Raw genomic sequence first — 26,809 nt, 5'->3', positions numbered from 1 at the left:
GCCAAGCCACGTGTTACAACAGCGTGGCTTCATAGTAAAAGTGCGGGTACTAGTCTGGCCAGCCATTGAAAATGTGTGGCGCATTATGAAGTCTAAAATACCACAACGGAGACCCCGGACTGTTGAACAACTTAAAGTCCTACTGAAACCCACTACTACCAACCACGCAGTCTGATAGTTTATATATCAATGATGAAATCTTAACATTGCAACACATGCCAATACGGCCGGGTTAACTTATAAAGTGCAATTTTAAATTTCCCGCTAAACTTCCGGTTGAAAACGTCTATGTATGATGACGTATGCGCGCGACGTCAATTGTTGAAACGGAAGTATTCGAACACATTGTATCCAATACAAAAAGCTCGGTTTTCATCACAAAATTCCACAGTATTCTGGACATCTGTGTTGGTGAATCTTTTGCAATTTGTTTAATGAACAATGAAGACAGCAAAGAAGAAAGCTTTAGGTGGGATCAGTGTATTAGCGGCAGGCTGCAGCAACACAACCAGGAGGACTTTGACTTGGATAGCAGCCTCGCTATCCGACACTAGCAGCCGACCGCATTGATGATCGGGTGAAGTCCTTCGTCGCTCCGTCGATCGCTGGAACGCAGGTGAGCACGGGTGTTGATGAGCAGATGAGGGCTGGCTGGTGTAGGTGGATAGCTAATGTTTTTAGCATAGCTCTGTGAGGTCCCGTTGCTAAGTTAGCTTCAATGGTGTCGTTAGCAACAGCATTGTTAAGCTTCGCAAGGCTGGAAAGCATCAACCGTGTAGTTACAGGTCCATGGTTTAATAGTATTGTTGATTTTCTGTCTATCCTTCCAGTCAGGGGTTTATTTCTTTTGTTTCTATCTGCAGTTAAGCCCGATGCTATCACGTTAGCCCCGTAGCTGAAGTGCTTCGCCGATGTATTGTCGTGGAGATAAAAATCACTGTGAATGTCCATTTCGCGTTCTCGACTCTCATTTTCAAGAGGATATAGTATCCGAGGTGGTTTAAAATACAAATCCGTGATCCACAATAGAAAAAGGAGAGAGTGTGGAATCCAATGAGCCAGCTTGCACCTAAGTTACGGTCAGAGCGAAAAAAGATGCGTCCTGTACTGCACTCTAGTCCTTCACTCTCACGTTCCTCATCCACGAATCTTTCATCCTGGCTCAAATTAATGGGGTAATCGTCGCTTTCTCGGTCCGAATCGCTCTCGCTGCATTGTAAACAATGGGGAAATGTTAGGAGCCTTTCAACTTGTGACGTCACGCTACTTCCGGTACAGGCAAGGCTTTTTTTATCAGCGACCAAAAGTTGCGAACTTTATCGTCGATGTTCTCTACTAAATCCTTTCAGCAAAAATATGGCAATATCGCGAAATGATCAAGTATGACACATAGAATGGATCTGCTATCCCCGTTTAAATAAAAAAAATTCATTTCAGTAGGCCTTTAAGCTGTACATCAAGCAAGAATGGGAAAGAATTCCACCTGAAAAGTTTCAAAAATTGGTCTCCTCAGTTCCCAAATGTTTACTGAGTGTTGTTAAAAGAAAAGGCCATGTAACACAGTGGTAAAAATGCCCATGTGCAAACTTTTTTGCAATGTGTTGCAATGTGTTTCAATTCTAAGTTAATGATTATTTGCAAACAAATAAAGTTTCTCAGTTGGAACATTAAATATCTTGTCTTTGCAGTCTATTCAATTGAAGTTGAAAAGGATTTGCAAATCATTGTATTCTGTTTTTATTTACGACTTACACAACGTGCCGACTTCACTGGTTTTGTAATACAAATAGCCACAATACATAAGTGCAGTTTTAAATATGTTCAAACAGACACACGCCGTAGTGAGGCAAAGTGTTGATAAAAAAAGTAGTTGACTTTATTGATGTGTGTAGCAAAAGTAGTCACTGACATGCGCCCGTATGCATATGCAGCCAACGCATGTTTATTCACAACAATAACAACAACAGCGTACGCCACTCAAACAAGGATCTCAAGGTACAACAACATAATTTCTGTCATCTTAAAAGGCTTTGTTTTTTTTATTGGTTTATTTTTTACTTGTTGCTTCGTGATCTTCTCGGAGAAGACACTTTAGATGCAAATTACACATTAACGTGCACACTCGCGTCATTTCTCCTTCTTTGAGCTCATATATTTTGAAATTATTACAAATGTGCCAACATTCCTCATAATATGATAATAAATGGCATAAAGGTCATACAAAAATAAACAGTAATGTCACTTTGTCCTGAAAGGCAGCAGCTATCAGCTTGTAAACGTCTTTCTACTTAGAAATGCAGATAGTTTTTGATAATGAAATATTAATTCACCGCGGACCTTCCACATTAAATCGATTTGACTATGTCAGGATTCACATACCCGGAAATTAAGTAAGTGCTTGTGACAGGAGTACACTTACACCTAGGCTGTCCCCCCATTCGGGCACTTTTGTGTTTACACTTAGGGCCCAAGTCTTAGGCTGTGTCTCAATTTGCGCACATCTAGTCTTTGGAGTGCACTTACACTAAGTACGGCAAAAAGGTGTAGCACGTACTGGTCACTTCACCACCAAGGGGAGGGGTGGCACTTCACACTTACAAAGGAGTGAAGGAGCAGATACATTTTGAGATAATTTCCAGTAAGTATGCAAGAGTACTACAATTTGCACACTCAGCGACTTCACAGTGAGTGTACACAGTGAAGTGGATGGACTGAGTGGGGTATTCTATTGGGAGACACATGGTAGGGTTGGGGACTTGTCCAGGGTGTAGCTCGGATAGGCTCTAGCACCCTCGCGACCCTGAGGGGGACACGCGGTAGAAAATGGCTGGTTGTATGGGTAGGGTTAGGACGGGGGTCAGCAACCCGCAGTGCCCTTGTGGCTCCATTGAGCTTTTTAAAAAATGTATGGAAATTAAAAAACAAATGGGGGGGGGGGGGGGGGGGGGGGGAAATGTTTTTTGTTGCAATATGGTTTCTGTAGGAGGACAAACACGACACAAACCTTCCTAATTGTTAGAAAGCCCACTGTTTGATACGTTTGTGTTTATGCTTCGCTGATGAGAGTATTTGGCGAGCGCCGTTTTGTCCTACTAATTTCAGCGGCCCTTGAACTCACCGTTGTGTGGACTGTGACTGATTTTGTCCACCAAACTTTTTATGCTGTGCGTGAATGCACAAAGGTGGGCTTTGTTGATGTTATCGTTTTGTGTTGAGTGCTAATCAGGCATATTTGGTCACTGCATGACTGCAAGCTAATCGATGCTAACATGCTAAGTAGGCTAGCTGTATGTATATATTGCATCATTATGCCTCATTTGTAGCTATAATTGAGCTCATTCAATTTCCTTTACGTGTGCGAATTTAGTTTATTTTAACATGTTCTCTGTATGTAATATTGGCTGCATTTCTGATAGTTGTTTGTGGGCCATGTTGTTCCAGACTACAGCAAACGTTACCCAGCTTGCAAAGATTGTAATAAATCCATTAGAAGGAGACAGCCTGACATTTTCTTTAACTTGGACACACACATCTATATACCTTTGGTCGTTTCGAGGAGTTATCTCACCCTCTGAGAAGTTTTACAAATGTTTTCTAATGTTGTAAAAATGTGTAGAATAAATATTCTATTTCAACATTTCTGTCAACAAAGATTTGCGTCAGCCTGCGACACATGGTCGATTTTGATAGTAGGCTAATATAGCTAATTAGCCACTTACATCATGTGTTGCCATCATTATAACACTTATATAAGTCTGACCGATTACTTTTTTGTATTTGTGGTCCAATATGGCTCTTTCAACATTGTGGGTTGCCGACCCCTGGATGCTTGAAGGAAGAAGAAAAACTGATTGTGGAGTTAGATTTTTGTTTCCTTCTCCAACGTGACTCTGCAGGACTGATCAGCCTTCAAAAACAGGAATGTACACTTTGGCGCTATAGCAACAAGGTAATTGAAGTGACACAAAGGCATGAGTCATCCCAGCCATTATTGTGCTGCTTCCCCGCCCCCTCAATCAAATACTGTATGTGGGAATTGACTGGCTTCTCACCAAAAGCACAGAAAATTATATTTTTTTAAATGCATGAAACGGTTGGGAGACAAGGATATTAATAAGATTTGCGATGTCTTAAGGATTGTTTTCAAGTACAAAAAAAATATTTCCATATTTTGTGGCTGTTTATCACGCTGCAGTCCAAACTTCACTGTTCATCATTCCTTAGGCCCTTGGAAATGTCCTCCTTACCAGGCACTGTCCACACGGAGCCTTTGGATGATTCCGCAGTTGTTAATACAAAGAGCCCTCTTGGAATGTCCACACAACAAATGAAGGATATAAAATTAAAGGAAGTGGGACAAATAGAAATTAATCATTTCCTATTCCCTCAACATTCCACCTGCTGAACTCCACCACCTTCTCAGTCCTGTGGCCTGTTCATGAGCAGCTGCTCGATGTATTTGTCCAAATGTCCCCTGGGTGCCGACTGGTAAAGAGGGATTCCAAGTTTGGGGGCAGTTAAGGGGTAGAACGAGAGGGGGCGCCTGGGGTAGAGGGCGACGACGGGCTTTCTGGGAGGCACCCAGTTGAGGTAACGCTGCTTGGGCTGTAAGCCGTAAGCGCCATCCCGGGAGCGATGCAGGAAGGTGTTGAAAGCCGAAGCAGGCTTGGGGACGAAGTACCGGAATGTTGGTCTTGGAGGACGGAAGTAGACGGGGTAATAGTCTGGACTGGGCTTCCTCTGGTAAAAAGATGGGTAGCGTGTCCAAAGAGGTCTTGGGGCTTGAATCCAGTGTTCCTGCTTGACGGACTTGAGAGGTTTGGACCATAGGAAGAGATCATTAGGATTGTTCCAGAACTGTTTGGACTTTGAAGGCTCCTGAGTCCAGCTTTTAAGGCGATGGACCACCGAGGGAGGTTGCTTGGAGACAGGAAAGGAATCAGCCGAGGGCAATTGTGGGCGTTGCCAGTGCGTTATAAGCTCTGGCGCCATATCTTTTTTCTTCTTTTTCTCCACGTCGCTGATGATGTCTACCACGTCGTCAGCGGGCAAGTGCAGCTTGCTTGAGATCTCAATGAGCTTGTCGATAGTCTGAGGGTCGATGTCATCCTGCTCCTGCTCTTCCTCGGACCTCTTGTCCGCAGCGGTGTCGGCCTGAGTGGCGTACTTTCCGCCGCCGCCCTTCTGCTTGACCATGTAGCGCAGCAGCATGTCAGATGCAATGTCGGCCAGCTTCTCCTCCTCCATCTTGGCTCTCTGCACCTCGGCCGCCTGCCTCCTCATTTCCTCCTGCTCCGCCTTGGCCTGAGCCTCTTCTTCCTCTGGACTCAACACCTCCTCCTCATCTGGATCATCACTCTCCTCTATCTGCTCTGACTGCAAAGGCTGTGCCAGAGTCGCGGCGTTGTTGCCTTCAAAGTCATCCTTGAAGTTGCCGCCCCTGAACGATGGCATGTTCAAGGCCTTCTGCGTCTCCTCTTGCCATTTGAGTTTCTTCTGGGAGAAGCTGCCCTTGCCGAGCGGGATGATGTCGTTAAAGCTGCTGTAGTCTCGACTCTCCCGCTGGGTTGGCTTTGAATCCCCTGCTCGCTTTACGGCCACGTCTAAACGCGGAAATTCCTTCATCATGCTCTCCAGGCTTCTCAACTCCTCAGGGTTGAGCTGCTCCTCCTCGCCGCCCCCTTGCTCCTGGCCCCCTGTGGCGGGGGGCTGCTGCGTTTGGACCTGTAGAATCTGGCTGCTGGTCCGACTGGACACCCGCTCGGTCATCCTCTCTTCTTCCTCCTCGGCCTTCTTCCTCTCTTCGGCCTCCTCCTGGCCCTGGGCGGCCATAAACAGCTCCAGCCTCTGTCTGCCGTCTCGGTCTCGTTGTGCCCCCGTCTCTTCCACACCCTTTTCCTCCTGCCTTCTCTCGACACGGGTCGAGTTAAGCGCCTCCAGGAAAAGTGCTGCGAGGGTTTTGGGTTCCACGTCATCAAAGAGGTCATGTCCTTTCGGTGAGATTTTTTCAATCTTCCCCTCATCCTCCGTGTCTCCTGACATCGTCATGCTGGCAGGAGTGACAGCGGGTTCAGCGGAAAAGGCCGTCGTTAGGAAAACCAGGAGGATAAGGACACTTGAGGTGTTGCGGGAAGCCATTACAGACACTCAGGATGGCCACCAGAGAGCAGGATCAGAATACTTCTACAGATGGGAGGCAAAGAAAAGACCTCAATGCAAATGATCAAAACAAGCTCCACAAGGTCCCACTTCATGCAATCATGCTCATTCATTGCAGCCTCCAAAGAGCTTACAGTACGCAGTACAGCATTAGCGCTTTCTGCATGATGCAGTGCAGTTTTACAAAAATACGTTTTAAAAACACAGTAAAAATGGAATTAAAAAAACAAACAGTAACATTGTGCAGAACTGTGATAAAATGAATAGTGTTACTAATCAAACCTTTTATCTTTGTGGAAAATATTGGACACAATGTGTTCAGCTTATGAGATGCAATGCAAGTGTAAGCCACTATTGTTCATTTTTGTATTTATATTTGTTTTTATATAAATGGCTGTGATGACAATGTAAATGATGGATTTTTAATTACTGTTTTGTTGGAATTCTTATTAATATTGATATTGTTGTTGATATTATTCCTTTTTGTTTGACTACTTTTGGATTGTTTTCGTGTCATGTGTGTCCTCTCAATTACTCCGTTGATTGGTATTCTGAATGTTGCTGGGCCGGGTTTGCTTTTGGAATTGGAATTGTATTATTGCATTATTTTGTTTAAAAAAAAAATGCTCGGGAATAGACACAAGAGCCACCATTTCATTGTGTGGCAATGGTTGTGGGGAAGGGTGTGTGGGGGTTGAGTGGGTGCATGATTTCATGCACCACACCACACAAAAAAAACTTGGCCTGACAAGGTCACAGTTTCAAGAGCATTAAAGATGATACCACTAAAATATAAATTTTCCTTTTTTAAAAAAAAAAAACAATTATTTTGGTGGTTGTACGTCACAAAGCTTTTGGCAGCAGCTGGAATTCTTCCTCTTTGGCTATTTTTGTCAGGGGAGGGTAGGGAGTCATGGTGATAATAAGCTTGGCTGTGACGCTGATGAAGGTATTGACAATCAGAAGGATGACCACCTCATGTGTGCATTCCAAACAAGTCATGTGATGTATTCAATAACATGAGCCGCATTAATTGTTAATGAGGATTTAAATTTAAAAAATACAATAACAAAAGCGGCGTTAAGGGGAAACGCATAGTGTTAAAAAAGATGATAAACAAGTTGAGACTACTTACAGGTGCGTGGGAGCAGTGTGGGGGATTCCAGCATCCACTCCGCAGGACGTCAGTCTTGTTGTCACGCTCGCAGCCTCCTCCCTGCTGGTGTCTCCCTTCTGTCGTTTTCTTCTCTTGTAAGCCCTAAAGTTCTTTCCTAGCCTTGACTTTTACATCCACAGGAAGGGATTCCTCCTCCTGCGCGTCAGTTTTCAGGACCGCGGACAGCACCAGGAGCATCTTATTATACCCGCCCACCAGGCACGTGATGCATGCGTCAAGCGCCCCATTGACGTCACGGACTTGGTTCCATTCACAAGGAATTTCTCCCTGCCCCCTCCTCCGCTCAAAGCAATTAGCTGCAATGCTCCAGCTTCACTTTTTTTTTTTGCCTCTGAAAGCAAATCTAATTAAAAAAGAATGATCGTTTTCTGCATTCATGCACAAACACTTTCACTTAGCATCAAATGTTTATTTCATCCTTATAAAACTGCTGCCACACACCTTATAGACTGGAACATCACAGACTTGACAGGCTCTCGTGACAACTCTTAAAAAAGATTAGCTAGAATTAAGTCCAATTAAAGCAAGACTGTTAAATACAATTTAAATAAAAAGCCTCCAAAAAGCTTGATGCACATGTTCTTAACGCTACAAAAAGCATGATCAGGTGATATTTGCCTTTGTTCTTTCATTGGGTCAGAACAGGCTCACACAAAGCTGCAAACACATGCATAAGGATGGAAGCTGGACTTAAGCATCCAGAAAGGACCGTTTGTGAGGCTTTAAGAGTGTACAAGCAGCAAAAACCCTCCAGACAAATTATTACAGTACCGTATGGGAAGTATGCACCACCACCTTTCAGGTTAGCCACCCTCAAAAAAGCAATTTATATAGTGCAGTAAGTAAGACAAGTGTGTAAAGCAGAGCAAATGCATAAGTGAGTAGACTCCAACAAAAAAAAACAACCTGACCTCAAAATGTCATTAGGTTATTTTGTAGTGTAACAAAACCAGCCTGCCTGGACTTCAGGAACAAAAACCTAACAGCTGAGGTACGGGCTCGACGGAAAGCAAGAATACATTCGAAACTGGCTGCAGAGTCAGTTCAACCCTAAAAGAGTGTTTAAAAGGCGGTACGGCTCGCCCTCCTTTTACTGTCACACAATGTAGTCACGTGAGGTCACTAGGTCATGCAGTAGGTGTGTATTGTCGGCAGTGAAGTCTTTGGTTCCTTTTTCTAAATCCACTTGTCACCAGACACTTGCACTGCATCAAGTCAGATCCATCATTAAAACAAGGTTTGATGTCCTCATTTATGGTCCGTAGTGTCACTCATGAGTCAAACCAAACACAAACAGCATATTTCATCAATTTAAGACAACATTAATAGTGTTCTTCATGAGACAAACACTAGGTAGTACTAGGACATCAGAGTCGTGTATAAAGAGACTATAGCCAACTCGGTTTCAGGCGATCTCAATGATTGGTCAAAAGGCACTCACGTGACTATGGAGCGCCATGACTGCTACTAACTTTGAGCTGATGCTTCGTGTTTGTGGGACTTCCTCGCTAGTTTATCGACGTGTGAAAATGCCCTGTTGTGCTTTGCACAATTCTCCCGCGAGAATTGTGCAAAGCTTTTACATCGCTTTCCCGACAACCCGGACAAAAGACAAATATGGAAAGGGAAGGTTCGCCATCAACTACTGTGTCACGTCTGTGTTTTGTTCAGGAGAGAACACACAGTTACACAATAAAGGAAATTCAAGAGAAAGTTTGACGAAAACACTATCTTTGAATCTTAGTAAAACTAAAATAATGATATTCTGTAACAGCCGAAGAGAAAGTCAAACAAAAATACAAATAAACGGACATTGAAAGAGTAAAATAAACTACATTTTGGGTGTACTAATAGATGAGAAAATGAACTGAAAATCTCATTAAAAATATACAACATAAATTGTCAAGAAATACGTCAATATTAAATAAAGCAAGATATGTTCTAATCTAGACCAAAAATCACTCCAGATTCTCTACTGCTCGCTAGTGTTACCATATCGGAGTTATTGTGTAGAAAAATTTGAAAATAAGTTCAAAAAGACACCTTTTCACTTAGCATGTTATAAAAAAGAATGATCAGTTAGAATAATACGTAATGAGTGATATGTATTTCTCTGTGATTGTTGGTCCAAAGCTAATGAAGATTTTGGCAAAATGAAGGTAGAAAGTTATTTTTTGGTCGTTCTGTGTACTTTTTTACGTTTATTGCTCTGTTGGGTGAGTGTTAGAGTGCCTGCTGGTCACGAAACACTGCAGGAATGTAGCAGCTGAGTTCATCAAATACGACCGCAAAATTATACTTTCACGAAATAAAAGCATGTTTTATTGGAAGTTTATGAGCTGGAGTATGTTTAGGACTATATATAGACGTATTATTTTGATGTATTTCATCAGAAAAACTAACGTCAAAACGACAGCAATTGCATGCATTCAGGCACAGTCCCTGGTAGAAGTCATGGCGCCTCTCGTTTGTATGGCCATACTCTTTTTTTTATACACGACTCTGAGTCATTTGGTTAACAAGTTCCAATGTAGTGGAAGTTATGGAGAAGTATTTCATGCTGACTGTCCCCGGCGACAGGATGTTCAATGCTATTTTAAATCTACTTAAGGGGCTGCATCACAAACAAACAAAGCCATTTTACTCAAGGACTCACGCCGTACTGTTGTTGACATGGCAGCACACACTTGCAAATCAAGTGGCAAACCTTTTTTCGCCTGAAGGTAGCGCAGCCATGAAATGATACAAAACTAACATTGCAAAAACTCTCGAATTAAGGAGTGGATTTTTCTTGCAGTGGACATACCCAATAAAAAGACCAAAGCTAGGACGGGGCGGCCGCGTCCTGTGACTGATGTTTCTCTTTACTATCCTAACAGTCCAACAATAACCTTGTCCAATGCAGTGTTACACAACGTCTAGCTGCCAGCACACTTACAACAGCATCAAAGTACACAATGTTAGAAAATGTCACATTAAAACAGAACTGTTTTTGGTCTATTATTAAGATTGTTATTCATAATGTATAGTAATTAAATGCTCTCTTTAATCATTTTTGCCCCCATTTGCCAGCCTGTCTTACTTACTCGTATGTATGCATCCATCTCATGCTTAAAATCAAAACACTAACAAGAGACGTGCCTCTCTCTCTGTCTCACGCACACACTCGCACACAAACTGTCTCAATGCATCATCACATTGTAAGAGCCACAGAAGAGTGTTCAGTCTTATGTGGTCCACCTCAAAGAGGCAGAGTCACTATGCCAATCCCATCTCCTCCAGCACGCTCCTGGGCGACTCGTCTTCCTGCCAGAGCGAAAATGTTTGTTACTGATGTAGAAATGATAAGTTAACCCCATTAGCACAAAAACATATTTAAACATCTTTAGAACCTTGAAAACTATCATTAAAATTATAATTATGTAAGTGTAAGAGTATTATTCAATGACCTCCTGCAGTATGTCAGCTTGCTCAATGGCTTTGAGGACACTCTTTTTGGATGTGTCCTGAATCTCTCCTCCCATCAAGAATTCATCCAGGATGAAATAAGCCTTCTCAAAGTTGAATATGATGTCAAGCTCACACACCTGCAAAAAAAAAATTGTTATATCATTAATATATACAGTACAGGCCAAAAGTTTGGACACACCTCATTCAATGCGTTTTCTTTATTTTCATGACTATTTACATGGTAGATTGTCACTGAAGGCATCAACACTATGAATGAACACATGTGGAGATATGTACCGTATTTTTCGGACTATAAGTCGCAGTTTTTTTCATAGTTTGGGTGCGACTTATACTCTTAGCTACGAAGAAGCAAACAAAAAGAATACCCCTAGAGTCTGCGAGAGCGGGGGCGGAAGATGACTCATCAGATGACAAAATGGTAACGACTGGACCGGAAACGACTACGAGTAAAGAAAGCACAGCGCAAGATAACACCACAGCAACCAGCACAAGCCTTGTCACAGCAGTGGACCACAAACTGCAGATTTGTAGCTGTGGGTGGAGGAAAATAACATCTTTTCGGGGCTTAAGGATTCACCAGGGAAAGAAAAAGTGCTTAAGTGAAAAGAATCAGGGGCCTCGCATTGACCTCTTCTTGCAGAAGGAGTCAAATCAGTCGATAGAAGTTCACCAACTGGATGAAAACCATAGATTGGAGAGCATCAGCACCCCTGTAGCGGAAGACGTTTACTCAAGCACTGAAGAAACACCAGAGGTGGATCCTACCCTAACTCCCCAACCTGCAGTCGAGCAGAGACTCCCAGGCCGCAGACTGCGAGTGAAGTGGCCCAGTGCTGTGGAAAAGAAGCTCTGGGAAACAGTGAATAGTGACCTAATGCGGTCCATTGAACAACTCAAAGGCACAGCAGAGAAGAAGCTGGAGAAAATGGGAAACATCATCTATCAATACGGTGCAGAACGATTTGGATTTTTAGAGATAAAAGCTGCTAAAACACCTCCCACTTCACCCATCTCCAGGAGGCAACAGGAAATCAAGCGCCTTGTCAAAGAACTGAGACGACTCAGGAAACTGTGGAAGAGGGCCCCAGAATTGGAAAAGGAGGGCATATGTGCTCTCCAAGCTGACATTAAAACACGCCTGGCATCCCTCCGCAGAGCAGAGTCTATGCAAACGAAGAAGGACGAAAGAACAAACAAGAACACGGTTCTACAAAGATCCTTTTAAATTCCTGAAGAATCTCTTTACCAAGGAGAAAAGTGGGGCCCTAAAAACAACAAAGTATGATTTAGAGGACCACCTGAGAGCAACCCACTCTGATCCAAGGCGTCATGAACACATGGCCATTCCGCCAGACATTCCACCAATCGAACCCCCAAAGCATCAATTTGAGACCGGTCCTCCAACATGGAAGGAGGTCGAGAGGATTGTCCATCGGGCAAGAACAGCTTCAGCTCCTGGGCCAAACGGAGTCCCGTACAAGGTTTACAAGAACGCACCAGATGTCTGCAGGATTCTTTGGAGACTCATGAGAACGGTATGGCATAAGAAAACCATTCCTAAAGCATGGCGTAGGGCAGGTGGGATCCTTATTCCAAAGGAGAAAGACGCCGCAAACATCAGTCAGTTCCCAATTGCCTTGCTAAACGTGGAGGGTAAGATCTTCTTCAGTGTTATTGCACAAAGGATGGCCGAGTACCTGCACAGAAATAACTATATAGATACATCTGTTCAGAAGGCAGGAGTACCAGGCTTATCTGGGTGCCTAGAACATGCCAGTATGATCTGGCACCAGATCCAAATGGCAAAGCGGGAGAAAAGGGACCTACACGCAGTCTTCTTGGATCTCGCAAATGCCTTTGGCTCTGTGCCCCATGAGCTCCTCTGGACTGCCTTCAAATTCTTTAACATCCCGGACACCATCACAACCTTGGTGAAAGTCTACTTTCATGACCTGCAGTTCTGCTTCTCAACACCAGAATTTACCACCTCATGGCAGCACCTGGAAATAGGCATCATGGCCGGATGTACTGTATCTCCCTTGGCATTTACCATGGCCATGGAGATCATCATTCGAGCCTCAAAATGGGTCGTAGGTGGACAAAAACAGGGCTCTTGCAGGCGCCTCCCTCCCCTCAGAGCCTACATGGATGATATCACCACTCTGACTACCACCATCCCTTGCACCAGGAGATTACTCAGAAAACTCGAGGAGAACATCAGTTGGGCTCAGATGAAGATTAACCCATCCAAGTCACGCAGCATCTCAGTGGTGAAGGGAGTGCTCGCTGATTTGCAGTTCTTCATTGGAGATGAGCCAATCCCCACTATATCCGAGCAGCCAGTCAAAAGTCTAGGAAGGCGATATGATGCAAGTCTACGAGATAAAGACCAGGTGAAGCAGTTGTGCAATGACATCAAAAGAGGCCTACTGGTGATTGACAATACCCAACTGCCTGGGAAGCTCAAGTCCTGGTGCCTTCAGTTCGGCTTACTACCCCGGGTGATGTGGCCCCTGGCAGTCTATGAGGTGCCCATCTCAACGGTGGAGAAGCTGGAGAGAAGAGTCACCGGCTACATAAAAAAGTGGCTTGGAGTTCCACGCTGTCTCATCACCATAGGCCTTTACGGTGACAGTATCCTCAAGTTGCCCCTTACCAGTCTTACAGAGGAGTTCAAGTGTGCCAAAACACGACTGCAGTTGATCTTGAATGAATCCAAAGATCCAGCGGTTAGGGATAATGCACCAACATTGGTTTCAGGGCGCAAGTGGACACCAGCAAGAGCAGTTGAAGAGGCAACAGCAGCTCTCAGACATGCTGACATTGTGGGGAATGTTCAGCAAGGTAGAGGAGGCCTTGGTCTTATGTCTAGTCGCCCTGCCTGGAGAAGTACCAATGTGCCAACACCGAGGAAGATGGTGGTGGAGGAAGTACGCCGTCAAGAGGAGGCCCTGACATGGGCCAAGGCACCCTTGGCAAACAGGGTCGGTGGACTCGGTGGGAAGGCGTTGAAAGAAAGAAGTTGAGCTGGAGGGATGTATGGGCCATGGATGCAAGGAGCTTAAGCTTTGCCATCAGAGCTACCTACGATGTCCTTCCGACCCCAACCAATCTCCAGCAGTAGTTTGGCGAAGATCCATCATGCGCCCTTTGTACTAAGCCAGCCTCCCTCCGACACATACTCACAGGTTGCAAAACCAGCCTCACTCAGGGGCGATATACTTGGCGCCACAACCAAGTTTTGAAGAGTCTTGCTTCCACACTGGAGGTAAAACGATCCAACATCAATGCACTACCACCACCATCTAAAACCTCATGGAGAACTACCTTTGTCCGTGAAGGGGTCACAGTTGCCGGGCGCAACGTTAACCCGTCAGAGAGAAGTCAGCTGTGTCCAGCACGCGACTGGAAGATGCTGGCAGATGTTGGCAAACAGCTGATTTTCCCCAGCGAGATCGCCACTACCACTTTGAGGCCTGACTTAGTGCTCTGGTCCACTTCCCACAAAAAGGCCTTCATTGTTGAGCTCACTGGGGCGGTATAGATCGGTTGGTAGAGTGGCCGTGCCAGCAACTTGAGGGTTGCAGGTTCGATCCCCGCTTCCGCCATCCTAGTCACTGCCGTTGTGTCCTTGGGCAAGACACTTTATCCACCTGCTCCCAGTGCCACCCACACTGGTTTAAATGTAACTTAGATATTGGGTTTAACTATGTAAAGCGCTTTGAGTCACTAGAGAAAAAGCGCTATATAAATATAATTCACTTCACTTCACTGTACCCTGGGAGGAATCCATGGAGGAAGCATATGAGAGGAAATATTTGCGGTATTCCGAGCTGGCCGCGGAAGCTCAAAATCGCGGCTGGAATACTGAAGTCCGCCCTGTGGAGGTTGGGTGCAGAGGCTTTGTGGGAACCTCTACGCAAAACTGCTGAGGGACTTGGGAGTCAGGGGTCAGTGCCTGCGTACAGCCATCAAAGCCGCATCTGAAGCAGCCGAAAAGAGCAGCCGGTGGCTCTGGCTGAAGAGGAATGACCCCAATTGGGCCCCCAACTAGTGCAGCAGGAGGTATGCGGTCAGACAAAGCTGACTCAGGGAACCGGGCGCCCCTGCCATGCATAGTTCCCTGATAGGTCTGCCAACAATGTGACTTTTATGGCTAATTGGGCTTGGGTCGCAAGCTAAGGTCTGATCATCCTGTAGCTGGCCGCCTCTGGAGAGGGTGTATAGTGTTAAAGGCCGAAACATCCAATGACCCAGAGGAACACTACTGATGATGCGCACCCGTAAATTTTATCCGTCAGGTCTTCCATTCACGTTCACTGTTCATTTTAATGTGTTAAGTCATTTTATGCATTTGTGTTTCGCACAAGAGGTAGAACATCTCACTCTGTGTTTTCTGGAATCAGGAGCGACTAATGTGCGAAATTATTAACACATTAGCGTAAAATATCAAATAATATTATTTAGCTCAATCACGTAAGAGACTAGACGTATAAGATTTCATCGGATTTAGCGATTAGGAGTGACAGATTGTTTGGTAAACGTATAGCATGTTCTATATGTTATAGTTATTTGAATGACTCTTACCATAATATGTTACGTTAACATACCAGGCACCTTCTCAGTTGGTTATTTATGCGTCATATAACGTACACTTATTCAGCCTGTTGTTCACTATTCTTTATTCATTTTAAATTGCCTTTCAAATGTCTATTCTTGGTGTTGGGTTTTATCAAATAAATTTCCCCAAAAAATGCAACTTATACTCCAGTGCGACTTATATGTTTTTTTTCCTTCTTTATTACGCATTTTCGGCCGGTGCGCCTTATACTCCGGAGCGACTTATACTCCGAAAAATACGGTACTTAACAAAAACACTCCTGGCATTCTCTCGACGGGCTTCAAGAGGTAGTCACCTGAAATGGTTTTTACTTCACAGGTGTGTTTGAAGCTCATCGAGAGAATGCCAAGAGTGCAAAGCAGTAATCAGAGCAAAGGGTGGCTATTTTGAAGAAACTAGAATATAAAACATGTTTTCAGTTATTTCACCTTTTTTTGTTAAGTACATAACTCCACATGTGTTCATTCATAGTTTTGATGCCTTCAGTGACAATCTACAATGTAAATAGTCATGAAAATAAAGAAAACACATTGAATGAGGAGAAGGTGTGTCTAAACTTTTGGCCTGTACTGTATGTGCAAAGATGTGTGAGGAGACTCAAACTTGTGGCAAATTTGGCTTCAAAATACAGTCGTGCCTCGCTCCATCATGGTTGGGATGTCGTGGCTTCACTACATTGCATGGAAGCAGCATTGGACATCCAGCGCAGCACCTCAGGTTAACTAAGACAGCGATCAGCTATCAGCAGCGGCCCGGCCAAAGTGGAGATGACCCTTTTGATGCACTTCATCTTTGACATCAATAACAACTTTGGTTTGAGCGATGTGGAACAACAACACGGACACGCAATGCTAACAATGAATGCTAACATCGACGCTAACTATTGTAATTGCGAGTGTCAAGTTGATCAGGTTTTTGCAGAGCAACACACGCAGGTAGCTTGACACATGTAGGCCCAGTTTTAACTTAGAAGAATTATCCAAGCTGTGACTAAGTATTTTCACGCCGTGGTCGTGCTGTAGTGACTGGGCGACGGCTATAGCAATAATGCTTGAAGAAGCCTCTGGGCCACCAGTAAATACAGGACTGTAATCTACAATAGAACAAAGTCAAGGCTACAGGTGAAACGAGTGTAAGGTGACTATGTGGGTACTGTTGTTGAAGTTGATTTCAAACACACATACAGTTCAAGTCTGATACATAACATCTCACACATGTTCCATGCTGTCATTACAACATGTCCAAAAAAAAAGAGTAGAAAGAAGCAAAGTTGACTTAATCGTACCCCTTTTCCACTTCATAGCAATTACATCACAATTACACATTTGTTCATTTCCCGTTTTCAATTTGTAACACAATTTAAATAATTGAATAAAAAAATACAACGGTTCTCATAAATAATTATTTCAGTAAGTTGTGTTTCACATAATGAGATGAATAATACCTCATTTACAATAAGTTCAAAATGTTTATCAGGACTCTTTGTACTTTGTAAACACTTTGAGTTTAAACAGTTTCTTAAACTGTTTCTTAAAATCCATTCCATTATTTAGTTATACATACTGTTTAAGTGTTGTATGTGCATAAAAATGATTTAGGGTAAACTTTTTTCCAAGGTTATATTTCTCTTTTAAAAGAATTGTTGCACATTTTTGGGTAGCAGGTTATAGTTTGCTTAGTGCATAATTTTAGCTGTTTGCAAATGCACCAAATCATTGAATTTCAATGTTTTTGATTAAATAAAGCGTTTTTGAGTGGTCTCGATTTTCAACTTGATGTATTATTCAAACTGATATTTTTTGTAACACTGTCAGTAAAAAATAAGTAAGTGTACTTTTGTCGTTATTTCCCCAAATTTCTACACAATAAGTCAGATATGGTAACACTAGCGAGCAGTAGAAAATTTGGAGTGATTTTGGTCCAGAACATATTTTGCTTTATTCACGATTAAAATATAATACCTGGGATTTATATAGTGCTTTTCTAAGTACCCAAAGTCGCTTTACATGTAGAACCCATCATTCATTCACATCTGGTGGTGGTAAGCTACATTTGTAGCCACAGCTGCCCTGGGGTAGACTGACGGAAGCGTGGCTGCAATTTGTGCCAACGGCCCCTCCGACCACCACCTATCATTCATCATTCAATTCACCGGTGTGAGTGGCACCGGGGGCAAGGGTGAAGTGTCCCGTCCAAGGACACAACAGCAGCGATTTTTATTTGGATGGTAAGAGGCGGGGAGCGAGCCTGCAACCCTCAGGTTTCTGGCACGGTTGCTCTACCCACTACGCCATGCCGCCCCTAAAAAATCTCTTCCCACAGCAAAATATGTACTGGACGAAAAATCACGACATATTCTTAACTGCTCGTTATTGTTACCTTATTTGGTACTTTAAATGGAAAAATAACAAAAGTATGCTTCATTCACTAACTGTGTTAACAAAAGAAGGCAGTTAGAATAATAATGTGATTTTTTTAGATGGGCGGTGCATAAACCCTAAATTTATTGAATCAAAACTATTGAAATGCAATGATTTGGTGCATTTGCAAACAGTTAAAATTATGTACAAAGCAAACTTTAACCTGCTACCCAAGAATGTATAAAAAATATTCTCAACAAAAGTGGAGAAATATAATCTCAGAGAAAAATGCAACTTAAAAACATTTGCATGCACATATAACACTAAAAAACCTTTAGTATATCACTATGTGGAATTAAATTATGGAAAGGATTAAGAGCAAATAACTCAATGTACTAACATGATGAAGTTTAAGGAGTTGTTCAACCAAGTGTTTACAAAGTAAAATGAAAAAGAATTATGATAAACATTATTAGAAAAATATATGTATGTCATTATGTCATAAATTAAAATTGACCCAACTATTATTACAGTAAGAACTGTTGTATTTAAAATTCAATGATGCAAATTGTGTTACAAATTGAAAAAAGGAAGTGAACAAATGGGTAAGTAATTGCTATAAAATGGAAAAGGGGTATGATTAAAATACACTTAGCTCCTTCCTACTCCTTCCTACATGTTAAAGAGAACTGAAAAACAAATAAGTGATGTATCATGTTGAAATTGTAAACATGTTTAAGACCAACCCTTTGATGCCATACTGTTCTTATTTGTTCATATATTATGAACACACTGCAGCTGCACACTGTTTACTATCTATTGTATGGTAATCTCTTCAGTTACTTTGATTAATGCCATCTGTAGGAAACAGAATTAGGGGCTTGAGGAGCAGTGTGTGTGGGTGTGTCTTTCACTGTGGAGTTGGAGGTCACATGGGCATAGGTGGGTGTGTTTTCTGGTATTTAAAAAGAGCACATACACCTGTGGAAAAAGTAGGACACAGGAAGAAAGGAAACAGGAAATAGGAAACAGGAGAGGAAAGAGGACAGGAGGAGAAGATAGGTTTGGATGCCATACTTTTTGTTTACCCCTTTGCTTTACTTAAAAACATAGTACCGTATTTTTCGGATTATAAGTCACAGTTTTTTTCATAGTTTGGCCGGGGGTGCGACATATACTCCGGAGCGATTTATGTGTGAAATTATTAACACATTACCGTAAAATATCAAATAATATTATTTATCTCATTCGTGTAAGAGACGAAGCAAATGGCAGCAATCGTCACTCACACGTCAACCAATAAGAATTCGGCGGGGGAGGGTCATGGCAGAAGTGCATTGTGGGTCATGGAATGCTAACTGCTATATGTTACTGCCGTAGCTATTAAAATGGATCACATCAACATTAGCGGTAACTTATAAAAACTTAGAAGGGCTGAACTAAAATGGCACCGAAAAGGAAATCATATACTGCAGATTACAAGCTGGACGTAGTGAAATATGCAGCAGAGAACGGCAATCGAGCAGCAGAAAGAAAGGAAATACCAGAAGCGACACCGGGGAGGAAGATTTCATCGGATTTAGCGATCGGGAGTGACAGATTGTTCGGTAAACGTATAGCATGTTCTATATGTTATAGATATTTGAATGACTCTTACCATAATATGTTACGTTAACATACCAGGCACGTTATCAGTTGGTTATTTATGCGTCAAATGGCGTACACTTATTAAGCCTGTTGTTCACTATTCTTTATTTATTTTAAATTGCCTTTCAAATGTCTATTCTTGGTGTTGGATTTTATCAAATAAATTTCCCCCAAAAATGCGATTTATACCCCAGTGCGACGTATATATGTTTTTTTCCTTCTTTATTGAGCATTTTCGGACGGTGCGACGTATCCTCCGGAGCGACTTATAGTCCGAAAAATACGGTACATTTTGTCTATCACTCGTTTGTCATCTTATTTTGTAAAACAATTAAACCTATGGCAAATTCACTCAGGAGTCAAGCGTGTCATTTAAGAGTCAAAACCCATTCTTATCCCTCCAGCGACCACCGGGATATGTGGCTGCTACATCATCGATGTTGCAATGTTAGCTCTGTGTTAGTATTGGTTGCCCGCGAGTGTTCCACCTTTATTAATGAATTTGTCCAATCTGTTGTTAAAGGGGCCCGATTACGCAAAACCAACTTTTCTAACCTATTGGTACCTGCTGTTGTGTATTTGGGATCTGCGTGAGTCCCAAAAAATTGAAATCAAACAGTAGAGGCATTGTGGAGATTTTCATAAAACAATCTTGCCTTCTTTCATACTTCCGGGAAACGAGCCGTTTGAAATTTGCCCTATTTGCTGAGATAGGCTCCAACACCGCCCGCGACCCCGCAAGGGACAAACGGTAGAAAATGGATGGTAGGGGTGTAATGGTACGTGTATTTGTATTGAACCGTTTCGGTACAGGGGTTCCGGTTTGGTTCGGAGGTGTACCGAACAAGTTTCCACACGGACATAATAAGTAGCGTAACGCTCGTTGTGTAAACAATGCACACCGAGGCACAACACACGGCATGCTAGCAGCTAAAGGGCTACGATAGACTGACCATACGTCCTTTTTTCACCGGACATGTCCTCTTTTGCGGAGCTGTCAGGGCGGCGTTTCTTAAATGGCTCAAATGTCCGGCATTTTGAGTTAGGGTTGCGTGTATTTTTAATGTACGTTCAGGGTTGAGAAGGGGTTAAAAACAAAACAAATTGTGCGCGCAGCAGCATTCGTGAGGGAGGGGCAGAGACAGAGAGAGCGAGAGAGTTATGATAAACGTGCATGCGTCGCCAGGCTCTGCTTTTTATCCATAGATTTATCAAATTTAATTTTTTATTATCTATAGGAGGGGTGTCAAAAGTGTGCCCCGGAGGCCATTTGCGGCCTACAGCTAGTGTTTTAAAGGCCCACGGCACATTCTGAAAATACTATTCAGCTAATGTTTTAAAGACCCACGACACATTCTAAAAATACTATTAAAATAAACAAAAACATAACAAAAGTGAAATAAAAAAGCTTAAAGGTTAAATGTAATTTAGAAAAAGTTGCAATGTTGACTAATAAAACAAAGCTGTTTTTTTTCCTTTCAAACTGTCATTGCTCAAAACCTAATATTGAATCAAAATCAATGTTATTATGAATTATTGACCTATGCAAGGTTCCGATTACGTCACATCAAATATTCCACTAAGAAAAATATTTTTGGTGGAAGATTTTGCAAATTTGGTAAATATATAACCCAAAAATGTATATTTTGTTGTTTTCTTACTGTACCGAAAATTAACCGAACCGTGACCTCTAAACCGAGGTACGTACCGAACCAAAATTTTTGTGTACCGTTACACCCCTAATGGATGGCGAGGATTTTCTCATTGTTATGTCAGGGAATTATCCTTATAAGGTAGAAATGTACCCAAAGGGCTTTGTGTTCACTGTTGTAGTCCGACGCTGTAGTCAATAAGCTCTCTATCCTGTATAGTTAGAACTTAATCTGTCAGTAGACCCGCAATGGAAGCACTAAAAACTACAACAAAGGGGCCGGGAGAAGATGCAGTCGAAGTGGAGCCACGTAAATAATTTGCTCACAAAACGGTGCATCCTCAGGAGACTGTCAGAAAGCAGCTTGAAAACGGTGTGTAAAACATATCAATGCAAAACTTTAACCAAAGCACCACCAATTACATGTTATGTAGACTACAAGGAAGTGTTTTAATTGTAGAAAAAAAATCCAACCACCACCATTTGGTGTATGTTTAAATAAAACTGTAGTCACTTTCCAATCGCCGAATGCAGTCGTTGTCCAAAGTATTGCTCACTCCGGGGTCGAAAAGTTGGCTGCGCGCCATTAAAAATAAAAATAAAAATTTGAGGCGCACCACACCATTGTGCGTTAGAGAGAAGCCTCCATGAACACACAAGGGGCAGGAGTGAGCCAAAGAGGATGCCCTGTGCTTCGAAAGTCAGGCGCAGAGAAGAGCAAACAGCCGTAACAAAGGCACATCAAAATATATACTGGTATATCGCGCAGCCCTACTATCAAGTAATCATTAACTTACCAATGAAGATTGGTGGTCGTGTCCTCAATTCCTAACATTGGCAGTAGTAGCACCATGTTTTTCAGACAGCTTTTGGGCGACAAGTAGTCACCAAATTTGCAGAAGAAACATATCACCTGACACGTAACAGTAATTTGTGAACGGTTTGCCTCCGTATTTTGGAGTTAGTTTCGTAGCTTAAGGTGGCCGCGTGTCAAGGAGGCAGGTACAGAGATGGTTTCAGATGGATGCTGGCAGTGGTCCCCAACCTTTTTTGCAACACGAACCGGTTTAATGTAGACATTATTTTCAGGGACCGGTTTTCCACTTGTGCCAGATAAAGACAGAAAAAATAAGTGCATAAAAAATATAACTCACTATAACGCTGAATTAGTGGGAGCCCTGGGCTTGTTTCTTTGCAATGAGACTGCAGATGGAAATCATCCTTTGGCTACAATCTGTCACATTTATATTTTATATCTTCATTAATGTGCATTGTATAATGTCACAAAGTTTTAACAAATATAAATGGCAACTTCCCATTAAGGAGTTTTATTGTACATCTATAAACAAGCTTATTGGTGGGTCTAGTGCAGGTGTGTCAAACTCATTTTAGCTCAGGGGCCACATGGAGGAAAATCTGTGCACACGCGGGCCAGACTATTAAAATCATGGCATTAAAACTAAAAAATAAAGACAACTTCAGATTGTTTTCTTTGTCTTACTTTGGCCAAAAATGGAAAAAACACATTCTGAAAATATTACAATAAAAATATAGAAAAAATACAGGTATTGGTAAAGTTTAGATCCATGAAGGAAAGAAGAAAGTGAATGAATGTTTATAACTGGATACGCATAAAAATTTGATTTCTTTTGTATTATTTTTCTTAATGAATTAAGTAACGTTTATCACAACCTTTTTCCAAAACACAATATAGAATGTGAGATATAACAGGATAATGCATACATTTATCATTTGTTTTCAAAACGGTTACAAAAAAGTCGGACCCCAAAAATTTACTGTGGGACCCCATTTTTATGACTTGATGGGGTACCTGGGGCCCCATTTTGAAAATTCCTAGCGCCAACACTGATGGAGTATTGGTGCGTGCAAAGCAGCAACAGGCGGCTGTGGCCTGCGGGCCGGTTCTAATCAAATATCAACCCCGGGGGACATAGATAATTAATTGATCCGGCCCGCGGGCCTTGACTTTGACACCTTGGGTCTAGTGGGACTGGTGAAAGTTAAGTCGGAGAAAATGCAGTAGTTTATAAATTATTCAAAGTTTCTCTGCGGGCCGGTAGCAAATGCGTCACGGACCGGTACCGGTCCCCGGACCGCTGGTTGGGGACCACTAGGCCAGCGTGCTGCTGGTCGCTGGCTTGCCAGGATGCATGGAGTGTCTGTCAAGTAAACATGATTTCCCTTTTTGCTCTCAATCTCAGTCACATTACGACAATTTCCGCTACTTTTAGATTTAGATTCTGTTTTTCGCAAACACTGATTTTGTCTGCGATTCCATTGATGCGTAGATGTATGATTCTGTTTACCTCCGCGCAACCTTGTAACCAGGGCAGCACGGTGAAATAGGGGTTAGTGCATGTGCCTCACAATACAAAGGTCCTGAGTTCTTTCTGTGTGGAGTTTGCATGTTCTCTCCGTGACTGCGTGGGTTCCCTCCGGGTACTCCGGCTTCCTACCACCTCCAAAGGCATGCACCTGGGGATAGGTTGATTGGCAACACTAAATTGGCCCTAGCGTGTGAATGTGAGTGTGAATGTTGTCTGTCTATCTACATTGGGCCTTTGATGAGGTGGCGACTTATCCAGAGTGTACACCGCCTTCCGCCCGAATGCAGCTGAGATAGGCTCCAGCAACCCCCGCGACCCCGAAAAGGACAAGCGGTAGAAAATGGATGGACCCTTGTAACCAGGTGTGGGGCGGTAAAAGGTTGACATGTAGATGGAGTATTTTTGCCTGCTTTTGGATGTTTTTTAGGAGGCTTCGAGGGTGGAATAGATGAATCCCATTAGCTACATTGTTAGCTGTCTAGTACTAGCAGTGATTAAAATTTCAATTGCACAAAAAAAAAGAGAAAAACGTGTGTTCTTGTCTCACATAAGAATTGTGAATGATAGGCAAAATTTGAAACAAAGTGCAGTTCCCCTTTAAGCAACGCTTCTGCAGCAACTGTGATTACTCATGATCAATCCAAATTCAAAAGTGTGACTTATCTAATTAAAAAAAAAAAAAATTGACATTACTAAAATAAGTAAGTATACAGGCACAAAAACACACCCTCAGATGTGTGACTCACGCTGCCAAAGTATTTATCCAAGAGCTCGACAAAGCGGTGGATGACTTCCAGCGTAATCAGCTCGTTGTCCTGTTCCTCCACTGCGCAGCAGAAATACAAGCTGGCGTACCTTTAAAAGTGGCAAAACACAATCAATCACTCATCTAAACGATCCCAGATGTTAGTATTTTACAACAATTTGTGTATGTGTGTGTGCCTTGTACAAAATGTAGCTTTGATGCTGGAATTGACATAGTTAAATAGTAATAATAGAAAAAGGGAAATTGTTTACCTAAACGATCCCAGATGATAGTATTTTACAACATCTTGTGTGTGCGTAGCTTTGATGCTGGAATTTACGCAGTTAAATAGCGTTTTTTACCGAGCCCTACTGGGAACATACTGTTTTTCCACTCCAACAGAGCGTGTGTCTCCAAGAAAGGCTATTGAGCGTTATATTCACTTACTACGTATACACTACAGTAACTCTGCACTTGTTCGACGAAATGGATGCCATATATCGCATAAAGTAACATTAAGGAGTGCATGAATGTACATAAGCTAAGGGGCTAACGTGACAGTCACATTTTAACAGCAGAATCATGCTATGTTAGCCTATTAGATGACAATTAACAGAACAATCTTATTTTTAATCACACACATCTAGGGTTGAGAAAACATACAAATGTTGTCCAAAAACTATGCCTTTTTAGTTTTACAAGATTTTGTGTTACTTAAACTGGTCGTCGGCGGTCACTCGAAACGAGTATGACTGTCCTCCGTAGGAGGACGCCTGTGCGTGGAATCTTTTAATGTGGGGAGACTGGTGCACGGTCAGCCACCACACAGTCCTTGGCATTGAGCGGGCCAGGGTCCAGTGGCATGGAGACCAAGACGACTGGGGACCCGTCTTTGCTGCAGCCTTCATCCGCCTTCCCAGCCGTTGTGGTGCATTCCGCTGCCGCCATCTTCCGCCTGGTCCACCGTTGAGGCGGTTTTCACTATTCGCCCATAGCTGGGGTTATTTACCCATAGCTGGGACAGGGGTTGACTGGGCACCAGGGCATGTCCACACACCGGTGGGCCTGCATGCCCCGTCTCTGGGGCCCCCTGCTGCTCCGAGATCCCGTACAACTTAGCCTGGAACCGCGAGGTTCCAGTTACCGTGTGTGGCCACGAGGAGGCATGTACGAGTCTTGACAATGGAGAGGCTATGTACCGGCTGAGGAGGCTTATGCACTCGGCTCCTCTTTTCGCCCTCTGAGACAGAGGGCTAGCCGGCGGCACTAGCTGAAAGCAATGAGTGTCAGGCAGAAGCAGCATGCAGCATAGCAAGCAAAAGCGGCATGCAGCATGCACTAACTACAGGTACTACTACTCCAAGGCTACTGCACTAGACGCATCACATCGCCCTGTGCGATGTTTTCTGCACACACACACTAAACTGGTATTAATACATTCAAATGCAGCAATTAAGTGTATATACTCAGCTGCTTCTATTAGAGTACAGTGTTTGCCACTTTATACAACATGCAAGGGTCATGTACCGTATTTTTCGGGCTATAAGTCGCAGTTTTTTTCATAGTTTGGCCGGGGGTGCGACTTATACTCAGACTTATGTGTGAAATTATTAACACATTAGCGTAAATTATCAAATAATATTATTTAGCTCATTCACGTAAGAGACTAGACGTATAAGATTTCATGGGATTTAGTGATTAGGAGTGACAGATTGTTTGGTAAACGTATAGCATGTTCTATATGTTATAGTTATTTGAATGACTCTTACCATAATATGTGACGTTAACATACCAGGCACGTTCTCAGTTGGTTATTTATGCGTCATATAACGTACACTTATTCAGCCTGTTGTTCACTATTCTTTATTTATTTTAAATAAATAAAGCTGGTTTTTTTTTTTTAAATACTGCTTTTTATCTAACAAATTGTTCTTCGGGTAATTTTGTATTTGCTTTTTTAATGTGTATTTTACTTCTGTTTTAAATTTTATTTTTTAGTCTGTCCTTTGCCTTTATTTGCCTTTGTGGTGTACAGCCCTTTGTTCTTCAACTGAGGTTGTTTTTAAAGGGCTTTATAAATAAAGTTGGTATGGTATGGTAAATTGTCTTTCAAATGTCTATTCTTGGTGTTGGGTTTTATCAAATCAATTTCCCCAAAAAATACGACTTATTCTCCAGTGCGACTTATATGTCTTTTTCCTTCTTTATTATGCATTTTGGGCCCGTGCGACTTATACTCCGGAGCGACTTATAGTCCGAAAAATACAGTAATAACTGCGCAAAAATGTCTAGTGTCATGACTTGCTCGTGTTATAATGTTGATATTCAGAACGCCGGTGTTAGTGAATGCGTCTTGCCGTGAGCGTGATTGGTAGATAATTCAGGAAGTGTTGTGTTGCTGGTGTGGAGAGCAACAGATAAAGGTGTGTGATTTGAATACAGTGTTGGAACCGAGCACTGCTATTGGTGTGTTAAGGTCAGCAATACAGTTTAAAAAGAGTATGTGCTGCTGTTGGGACTAGGCATGGGCCAGTTACCGGTCTTAAGGTATACCTCCGTAATAAAAAGTGATTGTTTTAAAACCACTACAATTTTTCTTCCTACTGTCCGTACGCGCGAAAGTGAAATTT

The 26,809-nt window shown here is 42.5% G+C and overlaps 2 protein-coding genes across 8 annotated transcripts in view; both read right to left on the bottom strand.

Annotated features, from left to right (window-relative positions):
* Positions 1-26,809, bottom strand: part of LOC133662266 (AP-1 complex subunit sigma-1A) — a 66,839-nt gene that overhangs the window by 14,432 nt on the left and 25,598 nt on the right. For 5 of the 7 annotated variants that reach the window (XM_062066114.1, XM_062066113.1, XM_062066116.1 and 2 more), the window contains exon 3: positions 24,181-24,289. In XM_062066114.1, the coding sequence (XP_061922098.1) occupies positions 24,181-24,289 (109 nt within the window). Of the gene's footprint in view, positions 1-7,748; positions 10,643-10,785; positions 10,924-24,161; positions 24,290-26,809 lie in introns of those variants that run through there. The other 2 variants (XM_062066118.1, XM_062066120.1) reach the window with 2 other exon arrangements.
* vgf (VGF nerve growth factor inducible) lies at positions 1,867-7,561 on the bottom strand. Its single transcript, XM_062066108.1, has 2 exons — positions 7,295-7,561; positions 1,867-6,183 (listed from the first exon to the last, which is right to left on the bottom strand). The coding sequence occupies exon 2, from the start codon at positions 6,136-6,138 to the stop codon at positions 4,420-4,422; it is 1,719 nt and encodes a 572-aa protein (XP_061922092.1). The 5' UTR covers positions 6,139-6,183; positions 7,295-7,561; the 3' UTR covers positions 1,867-4,419.

The sequence above is a fragment of the Entelurus aequoreus genome, linkage group LG12 (assembly GCF_033978785.1).
Source record: "Entelurus aequoreus isolate RoL-2023_Sb linkage group LG12, RoL_Eaeq_v1.1, whole genome shotgun sequence".
Lineage (NCBI taxonomy): Eukaryota > Metazoa > Chordata > Actinopteri > Syngnathiformes > Syngnathidae > Entelurus > Entelurus aequoreus.
Note: the sequence above shows the minus strand (reverse complement) of the source record. Positions and strands in the feature narration are given on the sequence as shown.